We start from the raw sequence: 20,872 nt of genomic DNA, 5'->3' as shown, positions 1-20,872 counted from the left end.
GAACGATTGTGTCAAAACATAAATTGTATATCACGAACTGCTCACAGTTAATATATTTAACCTACATATGTACAACGAGAACTATAATAATAAGAGACAAGAAATCGCAAGGCAAACTTGGTGAACAGAAAGCTGTCGGTAAGACTTGAACTTAATAAATATAGATATACATATATTCCGACAATATTTTCCAATATATGAAGTGTGTGTAGGGAACCATTATAAAATAATAAAATATTTTAAAAACATAATACAATGTAAATTTATTTTAATCACTGTATCACTGTATTTAAAATGATATAAAAATATCTGGACATCTTCACAAACATACTAATTTGTAAAAATATTAACTGGTAGCATTGCACATATTACGTCGCAACGCGTTTAAAGTTTAAAAAATAATTTTCTAACGAATTGTGATTTTCATAATCCCATAATTATTTGTAAATAATAGAACATGAAAATTTACATCTACTGATATAATGAAAAAGAAATTAAAATAAATTTTGCGGTTAACAATTGCATAATGATTGACACATTATTATGAATTTTTTCATTTATATCTTCATAAATAATAAATCCTTCATCAATCTTTATGCGGCTTACTTTAATATCACAATATAGACAAAGCATATCTAAATATACTAATGACATATGTTTAAAAATTAATTGTGCAATGACAAAATTATAAAAAGTTTTAATTTTATTCTCTCTTTTACCGTATTCTACTGCATGTATTTCCAAGTGAATATTAGAATTTGTATTAAAAATATTAATATATTAATAAAATATTAATTTGTATTAAAATATTAAACTAATTATTGCAATTATTTTTGTGCAAATAAATTTATATACACATTTCTAGATTGGTGTTTGCTTTGTTCAGCAAATTATAGCAAGTTTTCGCAAACGATTGTAAGAAATCCTTTATATTGAAAATATATTGAATATCTGGAAATCATATTTATTTTTGTAGTATTATCATGAATAATAAAATTTTAAGAGAAAACAATACTGTTGCTACAAAAATATAAATAATATTTCACATTTTTATATATTACATGCTTGTGGTTTTAAGTATATTTAAGTAAGTTTCAACGAAAATAATATAAAAATTTATTCTTGTAATACAATGCTATTTCATCTCTCATTTTCCATAATTCAATTTTCTAAAATGTATCTAAACAAGACATGCACTAAATTTAATTCGCGATGAAAGCATTAAGTACAATAACGAAACTGCAAAATAATCACATGGTCATAGATAACAATTTCATAAATTTTATAAACACTACATTGAAAAACTATATATGTATATTTAAATTTCTTAATAACTAACAAATAATATTATCAACTCATAAAACTTAACAACGCTATTATATTTATATTAACCCAATTGTTTTATAAAAAAGTTTTTTATAAAATTCCATACGACAGTAAAAGTATACAAGTATCTTATTATACTCACAAATATTTTTATACTTTTTTAATTGAATTTTGTTAAATTATATAACATATGTTACTGAAAATTCATGATTTTATTATTTCTAATTTCAGAAAAAATCAAACTCAGGTCACATTTTTACAAATATACTATGTCTTATTCTAAATTCGACTAACATGCTAAAAAATTTGTGTTAGTGTTACGTTTTTTGAATTGCTGTCGTTATATATAATTTTGTACATGTCATAATTATAATACATATCACATTACTGGCGTTCTACCCTGTCAAAAAGAATTTTCGAATTACTCTATTATTTTTTTCTTTTTTCCATTTCAAAAGTCTTATGCTTTTACAGACTTACATGTTAAGCTCTAAGTCCGATACTATTTGTAAGGGACATAATTGCGTGCTCCTGAGTAATCGCTGCGAGCTCTTTAAGCCATTCATCTAATATAACGGCACATAAAATAACATTTTGCACTGGACTCACTTCGCTCGGCGACTCCCATGAAGTTTTCATGTATCTGCAAAATTTAAAAAAGTTGATCTTCGTAAATTTGGTATTTGGATACAGCTGATAATACAGCTGACATGATCCAATATGATTACAGTGAGAATCAGGTAAATGACTCTTACCTGTATCCAGATCCAACCATTTGCAGTTGATCTTCTCTCTCTGCTATACTGGACGGTTGACTACTAGGATTTGTTAAGCTCATGGGACCCAAGCTGGTACTCGTTCGTCTGAATATTTGTGTAATTGACGACGTCAAGCTTCTTCTCTTTGGCTCCCCTGCAAATATAATTGAATAATTGTAGCGCTTCAAAGATATTCACGTCTGCATCAAGCATACATGAAAGTATTTCGCATGAATACATACGTCTTTTAAATACTTCCAGCATGTGTGGGGCACAAAATATTAAAAGACATAATTAACATAGTTTGAGTGAGAGACAGAGGTAGAAAAAGTGAAGAATGGAGAGAAAGAGAAAGGGAAAGTGAGACTGGACGCATGTGCTCTTGAATCGCATCTAATTTCTAAAATATAAATATGTTTATGAGATCGATGATACCTCTTGAGAACGAGTCACCGGTCAGGGAATGCCTTTTGACGAACGACGATTGAGCAGCAGCTTCCAAGGCATTTTTCCTCGCGTTCACTAACTTGTCTTCTCGATTAATCAGAAATAATCTTGCTTGTTCGACCAACAAGTCCACATTGTTATGTTTCGACAGAAATTGATCAATCTTTTGCTTCAATGACGCAAGTACCTGTAATATAAATCACGAAGACGTTTTATTTACAGCAAAACCGAAATAATATTATTCTCTCTCTCTCTCTCTCTCTCTTTAATATACTTCTTTTTGCAGTACACTGCTTGAGGCTGCAGGTTTTGAACAATAAATATGTACCTGGAACAGGGATCTGATGCTAGGCTGGAATACAAGAGAATGATTCAGCAGGAAGGATTGCAATAAAGGTTGCGGGTATATTGCCAGTCTGCTGATGAGGCCTGTGAGGTGCAAATTGACATACAAGTTATTGCTCGTCATACATTCGAGCTTCCGTAAAACCACGTCTAAGAATATGCCAACATTCGGCTGCCCGTTAAACACATCCTGCCGATACGAAGTGTCCTTGTTTGATTTACACGACGACGTCTCCGCAGTTGCCGCGGAACTCGACTCCATGACATCAATGATCTCTTTCTTCATTGTGACGTGGCTTTCTTCGGGCTCGTTCGCGCGTTCCTCGTTTGGCTCATTGTCCGGCGTCGATTCCGGTGATCCTTTCAGCGCGAAGCTCTCGTAGCCGCTACTCTCTCCCAAGGACATGAGTGAATTCATGGCCGTGGCTGAATCGTCCAAGCAACTGTCGGATTCTCTTTTGTTTAAGCAAGTTTCTTCCGTGTACTCCGTCATCCCGACGTCCTCGTTCATCAGCTCAGCAATGTCAGCGTCTAGTTGCGCCTGTTCGTCGAGAGACAACGCGACATCCGCGGTCAGCTCGTTTTTGATATCGTGTTCGTTGCTGTTCAAGTCTTTGCTTTGCAACAGAGACTGAACGTTGAGCAGTACATTGTCCATCGGTGCGCCTTCATCGCTCTCGTACAAACTCCTTGCATTCCTGGCACTTTCCAGCAACAGAGCTCTCGATTCCTCCATCTTCCTTTGCGACTGATCGAATGTCATGTGTTCATCTATCAACGTAGTCGCGCTGCTAGTGTTACTACTTCGTGGCAAGTTACCGTCATAATGGCAAGACCAATTGGAACACGCTAGGCGGCAAGCTTTTATCTTCTGTCTAGCATCGCAGAGATATGCGTGATAATTTCCGTACAAACTGTCTGACGTTCTAGCACCGTAATTCATCGATGCTGGTAACGATCTCAATGAGTCGGGTCCATGCTTGTCGTATGTATATGGTGCGGCATTGGGTAAAGAGCTCGTTTGCGAGTCCGATGGTGTAAATGTGGAACAACAGCGTGGAGTCAGAGATAGAAATTTTTCAGCCGCGCGTCCGAAAGGATCTACGTCTCGCAACCGACTACGCTGGGAGAGCATCACGTGCGAGCACGGATTCAGCGCGCCCAAGCACAATTCCAACATTACGTCCTCGCAATTCAAGTTAACCAGGGTTTCGAACAATGCCAAAGTGACTATGCATAACTAAATCGGAGAAAACAACACGTTAGAAAATTATGTTTACAGCTTAAATATTCTCACGAGATTGTAAAAAAGAAAACAGTTTCGAATTTACCCTCGAGCGGGAAGAGATCCTCTGTATTAAACTGTCCAATATCCTACAGTCATCATAATTATCTTCTAGCAGAAACCTAACGAGCGACCGTAACAAGCCAGGATCGGTCACGGATCGAAGGAACAAATCAAAATAAGCTGTCGCTGCGACTAATTCATCCACGGTTGTCTGTAAAGATTTTCACAAATAATTACAATTGAGAAAAGTGTAATAAAATCATGCCTCCTTGACAAAAACTTGTTCTTAATTAGTAATTAGTGACAAGTGAGAGAAATTATATTCTGTAATACTGTCATCAATTTGCACGTTTCTTTTCCCTTTGTTGGAAAAGACAAATCTTTTCTTAGTAGTCTCATATAAAATTAGGAACTCTAGAAATCTTTGGTATACCAGTAAAAGAAGACAAAATTATTAAGAAATATGTTATAATTTTTTTCGTAGTTACTTTTTTAGTTTAGGACATGTGTTATGATTTCCTTCTATGTGGTAAAAGAAGGGTATGAATTATTATATGAAGAGCGATGTTAAAATATAAATAATCACATGGTATTTGCATTAAATGTTTCATGATGAATTCTTGCTGATTTTTGTACATAGGAATAAAGCTTGGAAATAAATTGCTAGCACATTTATTGTTATATGAATACTGTATTGGCCTTTTCTGATACAAAGAAATAAAAACAAGTAGGACACAATACAGACAGATGAAAGCTGTTTATTAGCTGATTAAAATATCAGATGAAATTACAAGAAAAGCGAAAATGACAATAAGCAAAGCAATAAGGTCGAGTTCCCATGAGACGTTAATCATGCTGTCTTGCTTACTCCAATAACTAGAGTGCGCAAAACAGCAAGATTCACTCTCGTGGTTCACCGTAAGAACTCGACCTAATAGTTATATGTATTTGAGTGTGTGTGTGTGTGTGTGTGTGTGTGTGTTATCAATTATAAACCACAAAATTTTACAGTGTCTTTCTTGTAATTATCAGTATGATATATTCTGATATATCAGATAACATCACGTGCGCTTTGATAAAATTCGCAAGCGTACTACTTGTGGTTTATAATTCATGATAGAAGTTATGCTACTAAATTAAATATGAGTCGATATAGCAGTAAGTATTAGTACTTCAGTGGACACTATTTTGTATGCATATATACAAAAATAATTTCAAAATGTAACAAATCAATGTCGCATTAGTCACAATGATAAAATGCTCTCATAAAAGAAATTAAATGACAAATGCTAAAGTAACTATTTGATACATTCATTTTTTGACTATATCTATTTAAAAAATAAGAAACAGGATCATAAAGTATTTGAACACATCAGTTATGTAAAACATTAAAATTATACGTTATAGAAAATTGTTAGCCCAACGCATGAAATATTATATTTTATTTTATGTACGAAGCATCGACTGAAATACCATACTGTGAAAAGTGATATTTTTGTACTAACCCAATGTTGTTGTGCATCTAGCTGTTCTAGGGTCAAGCCAAGAGAATCCTATGAGCATCATAAAAATATTACCAGATAGGTGCCACAACCATAAACCGCAACATCGATTTGAATGTCATTAGCTTGTATACCAGTGCACTTAGCTCTACCGTCACCACATTGATGAATTCCCATGTATTCGATAACGTAAGATGTATCGCACACACAAAAACAATAAAATTGTCTAATTACATATAAATTGATAAATGCGAGCGCACTTATTTCTTTTTTTTGCGAAAATATACTGATTACATAATGATTATGAATTATGTGCAATAACAATGAAGTGTAAACAATTCTAATGACGCCTGAAATATTTAATATTACAAATTTCTTATTAAAAAAATAGAAATATACATATATGTGTATTTATCGGGATAAAATGATTATTCTCAAAATTTTCGCGCAATTTTCTTTGTGTGACTAAATATGCAATAAAATTGGAGTGATTACTAATTTAATATTGTTTTTCTTTTCTATCAAAATGTGTTTATTGTGCGATAGTAATATCTGTGCTTGATTCTTGATTTAAAAATTCGCATATGATTATTTCTGACATTTAAATTCAAGATTGAAAATTATATTTTCAATCAAAGCAATAAAGAATATGAACATATTACATTTGTAATGGCAATATGTAATATTAACATTATCTGCACACTTGTATACGCTACTAAAGTGAATACCTTCTTTCACCACATGCAATGACGAAGTACATTTGCGAAAATGGATGTAACAAAAATAAATAAGTCAACACTTTTATATATAAATCTAGAATCGTGAAGTACAAAAAAAAATTATTTTCTCTAGTACAAAAAAGAATTCATAAAGCATCGACATTAAAAACCTTTTTTGTACAATCTCTCTCGCGTCCTATGAAACAAGCACTCACCTGTAGCAGTGCTGGACCCATAACAGGCACCAGGAAACCCTGATATAAAAATTCAAGCAATTGCTTCTGCACCAACGGATGTGCCACCTGTGCAACTGCATTGCAAAACTCCAGGGAATTCATGAGCTGCGTAAGCGCGGGTAAATCGTTTACATCGTCCGGCGTCAATTGATGCCAGTCATCTGTCTCGATGTCAAGTTTCCTCGGAAGCACGGAATAAAGCCCGCTCAAACCGGTAGCCAATACCTACATAAATTAAGATAAAATTGTTTACACTATTATTTTTTGATACTGTCACTTTTGCGAGTAGATATTGTTTGAAGCAATAACACGATCGCGTTACTTACAGGACATATGTTGGAATGATCAGCAATGTATAATCCAACCTCGTCATTCTTTTTCGAGAGCGACATGCACAACAACATAGCGTCACGTGCTTGCTGACCGACACCGTCTTCCCGATGCACGTGACGTATCAGTAAGTTGAATATAATAAATCTGAAATCCCATTTTTTTCCAATAAGAATTACATATCTATTTATCATAACAAATAATCAATAATAATAAATTTGTCATAGATTGTTACTTGTTCTTTCCAGTTGCATTCGGTTGAAAAAACAGGTCCAGTAAAGCCATATTTTGCATCAGAGCGACGCATAGCTGATTCAACAGTACCACCAGTTTCTTTTCCACTTTTAACGGCATAATGTCGTTGGCGCATTCTTCCAGTAATCGCAGAAGTGGTCTCGTAACTGGCTCGTGTGCGAGAAGGGTACCACTGTATGAAACCAATAGCTCGTACAGCTTTATCTGCTCCAATCTTACAGCATTATTGAACCTGCAAACAGAGGAGATTTATAATACAGTATGCATGTAGTACTAGACTTGTAGAATGCAATTACTCAGATATATAACAACAATGAATATTATAACAATGATATACCTTCCTGTGTGTGTGCTCCAATTATATAGTTTAACAAGCAAATTTTCGCTCAACAGATATTCCAAACAGGGAGAGTGCGTCGCAGTATTGCTTTGCCGATACTGATTGTGCGAATTTGGGTCTCGTAGCTCTAGCATCAGCAGCGTTACCATTTGATCGATGTGATTAACAACTCCAAGTACATCGTCTTGATTGGGTACTTGTTTAGGAGACTAAAATGTACAAAATAACGATTTAGTAATGTAATATGATATGGTTGACCTATTTAAAGACAACTTTAACTTGTCGAAATTTTTATAAAACCTGATTTGCACTTAATTCTGCATTCAGAATAATTTCAGAATAATAAACAGTTTAATTGCGTTTAATAAATAGTATGAGAAATTATTAGTAATAAAGTAAAAGTTATAAATATATGTTCATAAGGCATACTTGATACCAAATATGGCTATCTGAGCCTCAACGACAGATAAGATTACACGTAATCTCTATTTCTGATAAATATCCGAATCATCAAACATCAGAGATATAAAATTGAGCTTTGGAACAATTTCTCATTTACATCTCTTTGAACTTATTTTATGTGTAGTTGTGATGCTTATTGAACAATACTTTTTCCTCCACATTTTCAATGCTAATTTATTATAATTTGCTTTAATATCAATAAAGCACAAGTCATTTTGTTCTTTACAAAACTGACAGCCGATTACTCAGCTGCTATGCTTATAAACAGCAATTCTTGCTTGTTTTTGAATATTAACAATGCTTTTGCAATCAAGTTTACAACATGAAACTGAATATTACTGAATCTAATAATAGATTCAGCATGTGCTGTGTCAAAAATAAAAGCCAGATACATTAATGCCGTAAGATAACAGGTGTACAGAAGCAGAAAAACAGATCGCTCTTACCAGAGAGTGCAGAATAATCTCGTAAGTCTGCTGCCAATGTATGCAGAAACTATCGTAGCACGCGGATGGATCGGCATCCTTCGGCGGCGAATCTCTCGACCGTGGCTTGCTGAAACTCGTCCCCAGAGGTAGCCAGCTCATTTTTTTTCTTATCTCTCTCACATACGGGTCAATCAAAGCGACGCGGCCAGTGCCGAAATCATCGTGTTCACAGTCTCGTTGCACTTCGTTTCGTTTCGCAGAATCCCGAGGATCGTGAGGTTCACTCATCGTCAAGTGTGCCTCATTTAGCGCGTTAATAGCGGCAAGAACGGCGCGATAATACGAGTCACGAATTCATTGGGCGATCCCGTGATACATCGACTCGCGTTATCAGGTAACAGGTACTATTATGTGTCTGTGCAAAAAATGTATTGTCGTCGGCGACAATGTCGGATAACGTTAGATCATTTTTCTTTCTCTTCTTCTTCTTCTTCTTCACGACTGTTCACCACGTTCACTCATTACTGTACGTATACTCGTTACTGCTCCGCGATCAGATCGACGATGCTGTCGATGCTTGACGTGTTTCTCCCGCACGTATCGTCAACGCAGCACGTTCGCCTCTCACGACCTATATACCTGAGTTCTGCTCGCTTTACCTGCACTACCTTGCACTGCCTGCACCTAAAATAGAATAGACACACATTTGAACTTTGTAAAGAATAAGGTGTAGAAAGTGTAGTTCCCGTACTCGTATGCGTATGACATTGCGAAGGTGATCATGTATTAAATTATGGATGTTGGAATGTTGTCAGTGTAAATCACTTGATGTTATTCATAAATACATCCTTCTGAACGTTATGCTCGCGATTGCACTAAGAGATTAATTGCAGTATCGTTTTTTTAAATTACTCTTATTGTTAGCTGTATGCATGGACTGCAGTCCTCTTGATGCTTCAAAAGATTCAAAACACTTTCTCTTTTTATTTGGTTCATTCTTTTTTTAATCAGTTTTAGAACGCAGTGAAGTAGTCAGACTTCAGTAGTAAATTGACCAATCACAATTACAATCATACTTCCAACATAACCTACGAATTTTACGAAAATTTCGCACCATAATTGATTTAACAATTGTAAACAGTATTAATAGATAATATATTGTAAGAAATACTATTGTCATATATCAATGTATAATAATTTGATTGTAAGAATAATAATAAAAAGGAAAAAAAGCAATTTTACGAAGATTTTACAAAGCTCTATATTATATTTATCAATCTGTCAAAAGGATCACATGTCACACGCATAATTTATGCATGCGCACGAAGTGATCGCGTGAGAATCCTTTGTGACTACTCTCAGGTACATACACTATTTTTTTTCTCTTTTTTTCCTAACCTCTAATTATATATTCATTTCTTTTTGATTATAAGAAGTACAGTGGTACAATACAGTTATAATAAAAGAAATACAAATAGACGTCCGTTTATAATGAGATTACTGATAGTTTAACTATTTAGTACTGACCGATACGATTTAAAATCGATAAATGTATCGTTGACGTGTGCATGGTGCATATGGTATATATGTATCATATAAGTAAAGGCAGGAGCGCCAGGAGCACAGACTTTTGCATAAGCGCATAAAAAGATGCATAAGGAATTTGATTGGTCTATAAGCATGTGCATAAGGAAATGGACCAATCAAATTCCTTATGCATCTGTTTATGCGCTTATGCAAAAGTCTGTGCTCCTGCCTTAAAACTAAAAATTTTTAGTCGGCATTCGTGATACATAACGCATTGTTTTGTAATAAGGGAACAAAAACAATACTGTAAGTACTTTGTAATTTTCATATATTAATGCGTCATTGTATTATAACAAGAAATTTCGAATATGAAATGCAAATATGATTGATAACTACTGATGTTTTAGATAGTTATGAACGTTATAAATGTTGATATATGATTTGTGATGTCGCTATCAGTGGACGCACGCGGATGTGATCTAGCTGAGGGAGTTATGAACATCAATATTTTAAGACAAATAGAAGATGATCTAGATTTGGACGAAAAGATCTCTATACTATTTTTGATAATAGAGGATTACGCGAATGCGTTCACATGTATTTTTAATCTTTATCAAAAAGCAAAGAGAGAGAAGGCTTATATAATTATAGATTATGTCAAAAGCCACCCAGAAAACTGGGAAGATAAAGTCTTGGAAGCATTGTGCATTGTAAATAATTGTGAAGTACTAGGGAAGCTGAGAGTATCGTTTGATATCTTAAATAGACACTATGTTCCAAAGATCAGGTTGTCTGCACAAAATGTAAATGTGATTGCAAAATGTTTATACGACGTATGTGAATCTCTGGACGAAGATGAACAAAACTTATTAATAAGATTTGTTAAATCTGAAAATTCTAATTATGAACCACTGTTAGACAATGTTGATTGTCTCGAGTTACATATGCTTTATTGGATGCAAATTAAATACATTACAATTTCAAAAGGTATGTACAGTATATTATTTTTTTTGTGGAAGCAAAGTTGTATAAGTAGAAAGTAAAAAACGTTTCCTAAAAGTTTGCAAGTATCTAATTAATAAAATATTTTAGTTTGCAATATATATGATATAAACAAATTGATTATAATTTTAACGTTATTTTGGTTTAGATAGAGAACATTTAATAAGATTATTGAAGCATTTGGCAAGTTTTGCGAACTTGCAGACAATTTGTTGGGATTTGGAAAAGTTTGACAATCATTTGCACGTTGTTGATACTTGTAGAACTTTTGAGATAAACAATAAAAATTATTCTGAGTCGATTTCGTTAGAAGAACCATCCCTTACAGAAAGGAATTGCTACCGAAAAAATATACGAGCTATTAATAGTGGATTGTGCATTATTATAAATCAGATGGACTTCAGAACAGAGGTACTAATAATAATAATTGATATTTAAATATATTATAAACGAAGTTCTTGGATATTTATATATTTTTAATTTCTCAGTATGAAACAAGATATGGAACTAATGCAGATTGCGCTAGCCTATCTGAAACATTTCAAGCGTTTGGTTTCACAGTCTGCAAACACGAAAATTTAGTAAGAAAAGAAATATTAAAGAAGATAAGCAACATTCCAAAAGATCATGGTAATACATTTGATTGTATGTTTCTCTGCATTTTAAGTCATGGATACACAGGTAAGGATAATAGCTCACAATAAATGTAGGATACAATGGTATTTTATAACCGCTATTTTAAAAGTTAAATGTATATTTTCCAATTCATGAAGAAAATTTTATATATTTCTGCAAACTATTTTCTCTTAATAAATAATAATAAATCTTTATTACAGGAGGTATAATATCATCAGATGAGCAAGAAGTTTCATTAATAGAAATCGAAAGAGCTGTTTGTTGTATGGAATTGAAGGATGTTATAAAAATTGTTATTATTCAAGCCTGCCAGGGAAAGACGCGTGGTAATGAAGCAAACTTAAAGAAGAAAACTTACAATTGATATAAAAAAGTATTTTTTGTTTTTATTAATCTCAGTGAGAGACATCGAAAATTTAAAAAGATCTTAAGAATATTGACATTTTTCCTATGTATCTTAGAATATTTCAGTATGCACGTAAATCTTTTCAAATTTTACTGTGAAATATTATTTAAAGCATGCTATAGCAGATTTGTAGAACAATTAATTTATTTTCCAGGAATTATAAATGATAATTTAGCAAGAGATGGCTTATATGATACGGTACCTAAAACAGAAGATACAAGCAAGTTTGAAAATTTTTATATGTTCATGTCAACATTACAAGGTTTTTTATCAATACGTCATAAAGAAGAAGGTAAATAATATTGAAACATATTCTATATGTGACTCGAAACAAAAATTTTGGAGATATGTGATTTAATATTTACCATTTACTTTACTTAGGTTCATGGTTTATACAAGAAGTTTGTAGAGTTTTGAAAACTTATGGAAACCAGCTGACTTTTCTCGAATGTGTTCGAGAAATAATGACATCTGTGCGAAAGAAAAAAGGGACAATAGAAGGTAATCGAGTTGCACAATTAGCGGAGGTACGTCCAGATCGTTTACAGTCAGATTTTCAGTTACAAAGTGCAGCTGATTCTGTTGTTTGAAACTTTATTGCTGATTTGTTTTTTTTATTTTCATATATTTTATTTTAATTTTTAATATCATATAATAATTTTTAATTTGTGGAACATTTTTATTGTAAATGGAAAAATGTATAGATTGTGTAATCATGGATATATTTTTTAAACATTTCTATGTTATGTATATTTGAACGAGATTATATTAATTTTATTTTCATGACAAATTGGAAAAATGAATATATGTTAAATCAATTTTGAAATATTTAATCTTAAATGTATTACAGTATTAAATACGTTATTGTACGTTGTTTTATTTTCTTGAATTGACATATACATCTATTATAAAGCGTATCACGAAAAAATATAAAATTTCGAAAATGGATATGAGGCTAAAACCGACTAACAATCCCAGTAAACCACCAAAGGATGCTGAAAATATTAACTATTATTATTAATATTATTTATTATTATTATTATCATCATTGTTTTTATGACTATATTTATCTTACCGAATAAGTTTCGCCAATTATAATTAACTGATTGTCGGTATTGGAAGCCGACTAAATCATTGAAGAATACATGTATTATACTATGATTCTCTATACTATTGCCAGTACTGCAAAAATGTAACAATAACACTATTAACATATGGAATATATTCAAATATTTAGTTAATATTCAGTTAAGTCTCAGATTATTATTTTTAATTGCAAAAGGTAATCTTTTGTGTTGCTATGATATCTTTTCTAAATAAGACTTAATTTCTTATAAATGAATTGTTCATTTACCGAGAATCCCTTAAAAAATTGCCCTTATTATAGTAAACATTAGAATCAAGAGTCCCGAAAGAACTTTCTATAGGATAGACATATAGAGTGCAATCCGGCATACATCCGCAAGGATACTTTTCGATATCATTTGGAGTTTGTAATTTTATTAGATCTCTGTAATTTTGTTCCATATCTGGCCATGAACTATCAAAGTACGCTGCAGAAAGTAAATACACATGACACAAAATACTTTTAATTTTTTTTAGTCAAGTTTTTGTCCCTAATTGATACTTTGATTTATATGAAAATTAATGCGCCATTATGCGATTTATCCGTAACTCTTTATGTATGTACATTTACGCACTTACACTCATATTTTTTTAAGCATTTGACATCCTTGAAATTACACACTCTAGTACCTAAAAGAGCGACGTGGTTATTTTATTTTAGCATTTCATCTATACGTTATGTAATGTGATATTTTCGTTCATTTTCTAATATCATATGTCTTGGTGTTTCGTACTCACTGTTTTGAGGAAAGTAATAAGGAATGCAACCGCATTTTGCTTTTACGATACTAGCTCGACATTCTGCAAGACAATTGTGATACGTGTACTTTGCGAAAGTCAAGTTTCTCGTTTCGTCATCAGCATATAACACTCCATTAGCTTCATCGTCGAATATGCAGTTCCGTGTAGAAATCGCCAAGTCTCTCACTTCTTCTTTTGAATACATCAGCGCGGGGTTGATGCTCAGAAAATGTTCGCTATTTAGTCGTATTATTTGACTTTGCGCATTAAAATTCGGATAATCGTATGAGTAATGTACCATGGTCTATAAATGCGCACATTTAATACATTTCATTATTAAGTTTATGATCCAAATCCAGTTGATTCCATTACCTTCACTCCAGTTGTTCCAACGTATGTAGCGTGGTAATCATTAGGTTCGGGATTTATAATAACACTCATACCGGTCTCAGACCCGCAAGCAGCAGATTTTTGCACACTATAACAAAAAGCTTCTATATTAAAAAACATAAGATAGACGAAAATATATAAAACATAGACAAATCTTTTGGGATTTGTAGTCTTCAGGCACGTTCATTAACGTGATTATTTTATTATGATATAGCGATATCTCGTAGCGAATTGAATTTACACAATCTTGTACGTATTATTTTCTGTCCACATTTTATTTTCAAATATTTTTCTTGTTCAAACAAAATTCTGTAATTTTCAATGTATTCTCTTTTTCCACATAAATTAGTAATCTTTAATAATCTACTGTATAAAATATTTATACTTGTCTGATGTCACCGCGTCTGAAGAAGTATAATAGTTGAAACTGCAGCAAAAGCCCTCTCGAGCTAAACTTTGCTTGAAATGCTTGTCACACGACACGACCAGGCCCTTCCACTTGCACATTATTAATAGAGTACTGCAGTTTCGCGTTATCTAAAAATAAATCGCAAGAATTAACTCAATGCAAAACTTGATAAAGTTCATAGAAATAGTGCCTTTTTCCCGCTTGAAATATTCAGTCGGGAATTGATAAATATCTTGTACGATCATCACGTAAACGTGACGGATATTTGCAATACGCACCGAACTTATCACATCCAAAATGGATAGATCGTTATCATCTATAATATTCTGCAGACGAGTAAGATTTTTCTGAACGTCGTATCCGAATACTCCCGGTAGTATCAACTCGATCGTCAGCCGCATCTCTTGAATTAAATATTCCTTCGAAATGTTCGTTGGTATTTTCCTACGGAAAAACAGACACAAATCAATGGATAATGACGAGGGTTTTTTATCGTGTTATGAATAATGGAAAGAGTGAAAATATACATGTGTCTAATCTTTATGCATAAAATTTTGCAACGAACGCGAAGAATCAAGTACTCACAGTTTATTGACAAATTCCTTAGTCAAATTATAAGATACGCGATTAAAGTTGCATATCGTTATTGCGGGAAATGGATAATGCCATATTCCATGATGAGTCGACTCGATGACCGTCAGGGTGGGACGGCTGGCGTAATCATCCCAGGACATATTTATCAAAGCGAGAGCGCAGCAGAAAGAAGTGAGCACTATTATCGCCCAAACGATCCTATGAATTATTATTGATGGTACACATAATCGCAGCTATTTATTGGCCTCTACATATTGCCAAGTGGATTTTGCATCTCTCTTAATTAAGTCAATGCTACTAAAGATAAATAAAGCTCAATAAAGTTTTGAACTAGTGAACTTTTGTGCGCTGCTCTTGTAATAAAATTAAAGAATTACTATCAAGAAGTCCTCGCATACCGCTCTGGTTTAGAACGTTGAGTCTGGCTGATGTATTTGTAGCCATGTAATCCGGTCTCACGACAGAAGTCGAAGGTTTCCTTTTTCAGGATATCCCACCATGTAGCTCGCGGTTTCTTACGAGTTTGTATCTTGACTTGTTTCATGTCTAATCTAGCTAATCAATTGTTATGGACAAATCTTGCACATTACAGCGAGTCAGGATTGTTAATTGAACTATGAACTATGAAGAAAAGGGTAGAACGTGCCTTCTCATGGGCACATTAGCGCGTACACTGCCGTATTATCGGACGGAGTAAACAGTGAAAGCATAGTGCAACACTACATGCGACGTGACATAAAAAATTCAGTCGCCCTCCTCTTGATCGAATGTGCGATAATTCCAGCTTTCCCGTAGTCGCGATTTTATCTGCGTACTTAATTATTAAACCACGAAAATGTCAACTAATGCGTACATTACAGATTCTCGTGCCGGTTGTAATCGTGCTCTTTCAAATTGTAACACTTCACATTTATATACATCTCGCGGCAAGAAAATTATAATGTACCCGCTATTGATCACTATCAGAGATAAAACGATATGAATGTATTTAGCGAGTGTGAAATATATTGAGCGCCGCCGACATTATTCGAGAGTAGCATAAATAACGTGGCTATTATTATATAATTGTTGTAAAACGATTCTAAAATTTCTGTTGAATTATTATTCTATTATACTTTTACATTTTTATTACACTTGAAAGTTTTCAAAAAAACGACAAGGTCATAAGCGATACATCAGCGGGTCTTTATCGAATCCTCGGGTAATGACGTGTGCCCAAGTACATGACGAGCCCATGGTGTTTAACACTTTATCTGCCTCCTCGAAGTTATTAATGACACTTGCTGAGTCAGGACCTGGGTGTAACGCGGGGGACGAGGTGACGAGTGACATCCTCAAAGTTTAATATCCACGCGAACCGAGAATCACTTACGACCGACCAGCCGCGGAATCCTGATACTCGTAGCCTCTTGTCAAGTAGAACATTCGTTTCGACATCGTTGGGCCACTTCGTTCTCAATATCTCGGCCCTTGGCGAGCCTCGACGGGTAAGTCGAGTTATTCCCGCGACTTTATTTCGAAGGGATGCCGCAGGCAAACACTCATAGTCATAAAAAATATTTGAAGCTATTTTTTATAGCTACAGCATTGAATAATTGCAAAGATTTATGTGCGAAAATATTTTATATTAATTTTATACTTTTTCTCGATTCATTATTTGCATGTTGCACATGAGAGGTGATCTAATAATATTTGCCCAACTTTAACATTTAGAATAAATTGTTTATTAAATTAGTAAGCATGGAGAAAATAACGAGAACGTGTCACGTTCTGACGAGCACACGCTCTAAAGATTCTGATTGAAATCAATTCTCTCAACTATAGTCAAGGAATTGTTAGTGAGCGAAGGGTGAACGGGTCTGTGGTTAGCACGAGGGGTTGACAGAGGAACACATAATACATTGTTACCCCATCCACCAGGTTTCCATCCCTTCCGTGAGCAGTAATTTTCCCCTTGCGAAATTGACATCGGGGTGAACTATCTCATAATTAAGATTACCTACTAATAGGGTCAGTTCTATTTAAATGCCCTTAAATGCACCTTTGCACCACCTCTCTGCAATTTACCTATTTATATTTATTTATACAACAGACTTTTTACTGATAAATTATTGTCTGCAGACGAGGAAATAATTTTTATAAAAGATTTTTTTTTTCTACGTTTTACTTGATAGTGTCATCATATTATGTTGCGTATGGTGATAAGCAATATATTAGAATAATATCTCTCAACTGTGATATTTCTTCTCTTCATATTTTCCTCCAACATTATCATCCACTTATCTTCCTTACCGACTGTGCGTTTTCCTTTCGTAAGTTTCCATTTTCTGCTCTAGATGTCACGTCCATGCCAATATTCGCGGCAATATTCTTTTCTCTCTTCTCATCCCGGCACTTTGTAACCCTTTTTACTTTCTTCCTTCGTATCACTCTCTCTTCTCTCAATTTTTTCCCGCACTCGTCATCGCATTCATCTCTCCGTTCCGTACTTCTTTCTCAGGTACGTGTCTCAAATCAACGCTCTTCGTAACACAAGATATCTGTTGATTACATTTATAATACAACTACTTTGCTTGCTTGTAAATAGCTTTACCATAGTTTCAATTTTGAAACTAATATGCCACAGTGTTGTATCTACTTGCAATCGATGTAACTAACGTTCAGATGTCACGAAACATTATCAAGAAATTTGATAAATCGATAAATCGAAAGATTCGAACGTAAAACAGTTCTCAGCCAACAAAATACGTAATTGCAGCAAAGCTTCTTTTCATTTCCATCGAAAGTGCCCAATTTCGACTTAACAGAGTGCTGCGCGTTCGCAAATCATGAAAACTCCATCTACATGAGGGGTTCTTCCCATTGACTCATGTGAAATCAAAAGATCCCTCATATCGTAACACCACACCCTCGAACGGCAATTTACTGAGCCGCGTGGCAGGGGTTGAGCAGCGAATTGTTTAAAACTACCCCGCGGGACGCGCGGGCCACGTCGCGCAGGGTAGTTTTAGGTAGGTAGTTGAAAAAGAAAGGCGGTTATAGATATGAAGAGTTTCCCGGGGATTTGTACCCATCTATATGGCATCTGTATTACGACGGAGGGTGGTGAAGGGGTGACGCATTTCGCGGCACATTGAGCCGACGGACTTTAAAATACCCCCGAAACCGAATCCGGGTCGCGCGCGCGTCCGAGAAAAATTCGTTTCACGCGGGGAGCCACCCCTCCATCGCGCGCCTTTCCACATTAGCGCGAAAAGTAGATGCATTGATGTCGCGATTTTAAATGTTCGATCATTTTTTAAATATTTTTATTAATATCAAAGGACTTTGATTTTAATTTTTATACCTGGCATTGGAAAGGGAATCTTATTAAATATCACAGCGCTGGTGCGAAACACGTACGTGAATGAATAAGAACTTTCTATTTCGCGAGAAACTATGAGAATGGCTCGCGAGTATTGTCATGTGTTATCTGTCGGCATGTGTGCTGGTTTTTTCCGCTGTACAACGAGAGAAAGAAGGGAAGTACATAAAAGGTAGGAGGGTGGTACATGGCGGGTATATATAGGGGTTCGCGTGCTCCGGGAGACTTTATGGGGGTCCCCGAGTATATTTCCTGATTGAGCGAACTAATCCACGCAAAGGAGGTTTTATCGTCGTGGTATACGCAATCGAAAGGGTCCCCGTCTACGCGGATGTCGCATCGAGTGAGAACGCTCGATTAAGACGCGTGCGTTCCGTGGCGAAGTTCTCTCAGAGGATTCCTGGAATTTGGAATTTCGAATTTGAGGATATATCGATGCCTGTGCGATAATTCACTTACGCGGATGACAATCTGTTTCTTTGTGAGAATTTTAGGATTCGTTTTTTATTTTTAATGATTCTTTTTAATTTCTTTTACTCGGATAAGTCTATCCTTCGGCTGCACGTGAAGCCTGTCGCATTCAGGATCAAATAATGCGACGAGAACGTTTTGTTCTGGAGGAACTCACAGAAGGTTTGTTTACGACGATGTTTCCGATAAGCATAAACCGAGAAAGACTTTTCGAAGTAAACGCATAGTGCTCGCTATTGAGGCGTATCAGCGGTTAGTCCTCTTGAATATGCTGGATTCGCCGGGTCTCTCCAGGATCCCCGTGGTATCTTGCGGAAACCTTGCCAAGAACTGAGAATTCGGGACACGACCTGGGCGGACCCCGGTGCCAATCTTTTAATCGTAACTCGCGGCTGGATACTAAGCAGGCGGATCTATTTTATTGTTTCCGCGATAATACGGCGGCGTTGAATTTTTACGATGAAAGTGGGAGGCAACGAGGAACTTTTGAAGCACGTTTGACTATTGTTTCCAGATTGCCGATTTCTTTTATCCATTAACAACTCATGCAAAGCTAACTTGCGCGCATACAAAATTGATTCCTCTTATATTTAATACAAAGTGTCATGTGCACTTATTTCTTTTACTCCGAAATTCTTAATTAAATCTCCGAAATTAATGCTTGATCAATCAACATTAAATGCGAAATATTCTGAGAGCAATTGAAATTGCACATCTCACGATACAATCTCCAATAATCGTGCAGTGTGGTCCCAAGGCGTACCATGCATCGGCGGTTTACCGGGCGGATTATCACGAACGCGCCGGGTAATTCGCATAAAATGTAAAACGAGGTAAGAGATTACGGTAAGCGTATGGTCAGCCCCGACCCGCTGCAAGATCGGATAATGCGCGAGCGCTCCGTGTTCTCTGCTCGCTGCGGCTGCGGCGGTGGCGTACCGCCATGAGTGTGCGACCGAAGAATGAATATTCAACAGTAAACACCAGTAACGCTTGTAAAGGGTGTCCGGATAAAGGGTGCTGCGGGACGCACTCGGTTGGCCGACCAGGCGAGTCGACGAAGCGCCGTGACTTGTGCGGACATAAACGCGCGGTTCCTCGCGCGCGCGCGCGCCAGCTGAGAGGGACGTTGTTTACGATATTACATCTATAATACTGGTCAAGTGGCCAGCGTCCCGGCGACCGCCGTAATCTCTTCTACACCCGCAGGACCCGCGAGCCCTTGTCCAGATACAGCACGTCGCACCGCACCGAAATTATAATAATGTCCGGCGCGGATCCGCCGCTTTACATCCGCCGCTTTAATGGTCTTCCTCAAGTACTCTAACGAGCGTAATGAGTAGTGCACTGTACACATAGCTATTGCAGCTATTATACGAATTGAATGATGAGATTTAACATGCTATATATTCTCCGTTGCGTTAGACAATAATTCAGCGATACCAGTTAATTTCGCATAGTAAATTGAGTTTAGCCTTCGATCCGCTATTTACGTTATCGTGTGCTTTAACTTATGCCTAATTAATACAATGATATCACCAGTGCGGACGATGTCCGCTGCAGAAGTCGGTGGCCGAAGGACAAACATCGCCATCGAGGGAGGTCGGTGTTTTGATTCTGGCTGTTATAGGGAAGACATATATCACTGGTTCACCCCCTATTGCCTATAGAAGGCAGTAGTTAGGGTGGCGATGCTGGGAGGGCGAATGGACGCACAGGATTTATTGCTCTGCTCGATATATATGATTATTTAAATCTTCGGCTTTTGCCC

The 20,872-nt window shown here is 35.4% G+C and overlaps 3 protein-coding genes across 14 annotated transcripts; 1 reads left to right on the top strand and 2 right to left on the bottom strand.

Annotated features, from left to right (window-relative positions):
- Window positions 1-1,088: 1,088 nt before the first annotated feature.
- Window positions 1,089-10,007, bottom strand: LOC105280304 (UPF0518 protein AAEL005291). 8 transcript variants are annotated; one of them, XM_011340735.3, is made up of 13 exons: window positions 8,455-10,007; window positions 7,544-7,755; window positions 7,187-7,438; window positions 6,948-7,098; window positions 6,601-6,846; window positions 5,670-5,717; window positions 4,208-4,375; window positions 2,860-4,116; window positions 2,520-2,718; window positions 2,327-2,338; window positions 2,082-2,238; window positions 1,807-1,969; window positions 1,089-1,726 (listed from the first exon to the last, which is right to left on the bottom strand). In XM_011340735.3, exons 1-12 carry the CDS (start codon window positions 8,722-8,724, stop codon window positions 1,810-1,812), a joined length of 3,132 nt encoding a protein of 1,043 aa, XP_011339037.1. In that variant the 5' UTR covers window positions 8,725-10,007; the 3' UTR covers window positions 1,089-1,726; window positions 1,807-1,809. The 8 variants fall into 8 exon arrangements, with proteins under 8 accessions (XP_011339037.1, XP_011339036.1, XP_011339038.1 ...); XM_011340734.3 differs by having other exon boundaries at window positions 1,093-1,969; window positions 8,455-9,120; window positions 9,349-10,007; XM_011340736.3 differs by lacking the exon at window positions 2,327-2,338 and having other exon boundaries at window positions 1,093-1,969.
- Window positions 10,008-10,138: 131 nt separating this feature from the next.
- On the top strand, window positions 10,139-12,946 carry LOC105280305 (caspase-8). Of its 4 annotated transcripts, none has more exons than XM_011340745.2 (7): window positions 10,139-10,269; window positions 10,371-10,950; window positions 11,294-11,376; window positions 11,454-11,646; window positions 11,802-11,927; window positions 12,162-12,299; window positions 12,389-12,946. In XM_011340745.2, exons 2-7 carry the CDS (start codon window positions 10,410-10,412, stop codon window positions 12,595-12,597), a joined length of 1,290 nt encoding a protein of 429 aa, XP_011339047.2. In that variant the 5' UTR covers window positions 10,139-10,269; window positions 10,371-10,409; the 3' UTR covers window positions 12,598-12,946. The 4 variants fall into 4 exon arrangements, with proteins under 4 accessions (XP_011339047.2, XP_011339042.2, XP_011339044.2 ...); XM_011340740.2 differs by having other exon boundaries at window positions 11,114-11,376; XM_011340742.2 differs by having other exon boundaries at window positions 10,145-10,269; window positions 10,375-10,950; window positions 11,114-11,376.
- LOC105280478 (sodium channel protein Nach) lies at window positions 12,855-16,334 on the bottom strand. 2 transcript variants are annotated; one of them, XM_026971447.1, is made up of 10 exons: window positions 15,665-16,326; window positions 15,258-15,464; window positions 14,951-15,116; window positions 14,649-14,800; window positions 14,246-14,351; window positions 13,871-14,177; window positions 13,712-13,762; window positions 13,362-13,560; window positions 13,083-13,189; window positions 12,855-13,002 (listed from the first exon to the last, which is right to left on the bottom strand). In XM_026971447.1, the coding sequence occupies exons 1-10, from the start codon at window positions 15,808-15,810 to the stop codon at window positions 12,884-12,886; spliced, it is 1,560 nt and encodes a 519-aa protein (XP_026827248.1). In that variant the 5' UTR covers window positions 15,811-16,326; the 3' UTR covers window positions 12,855-12,883. The 2 variants fall into 2 exon arrangements, with proteins under 2 accessions (XP_026827248.1, XP_019887591.2); XM_020032032.2 differs by lacking the exons at window positions 12,855-13,002; window positions 13,362-13,560 and having other exon boundaries at window positions 13,025-13,189; window positions 15,665-16,334.
- Window positions 16,335-20,872: the final 4,538 nt, after the last annotated feature.

The sequence above is a fragment of the Ooceraea biroi genome, chromosome 1, assembly GCF_003672135.1.
Source record: "Ooceraea biroi isolate clonal line C1 chromosome 1, Obir_v5.4, whole genome shotgun sequence".
Lineage (NCBI taxonomy): Eukaryota > Metazoa > Arthropoda > Insecta > Hymenoptera > Formicidae > Ooceraea > Ooceraea biroi.
Note: the sequence above shows the minus strand (reverse complement) of the source record. Positions and strands in the feature narration are given on the sequence as shown.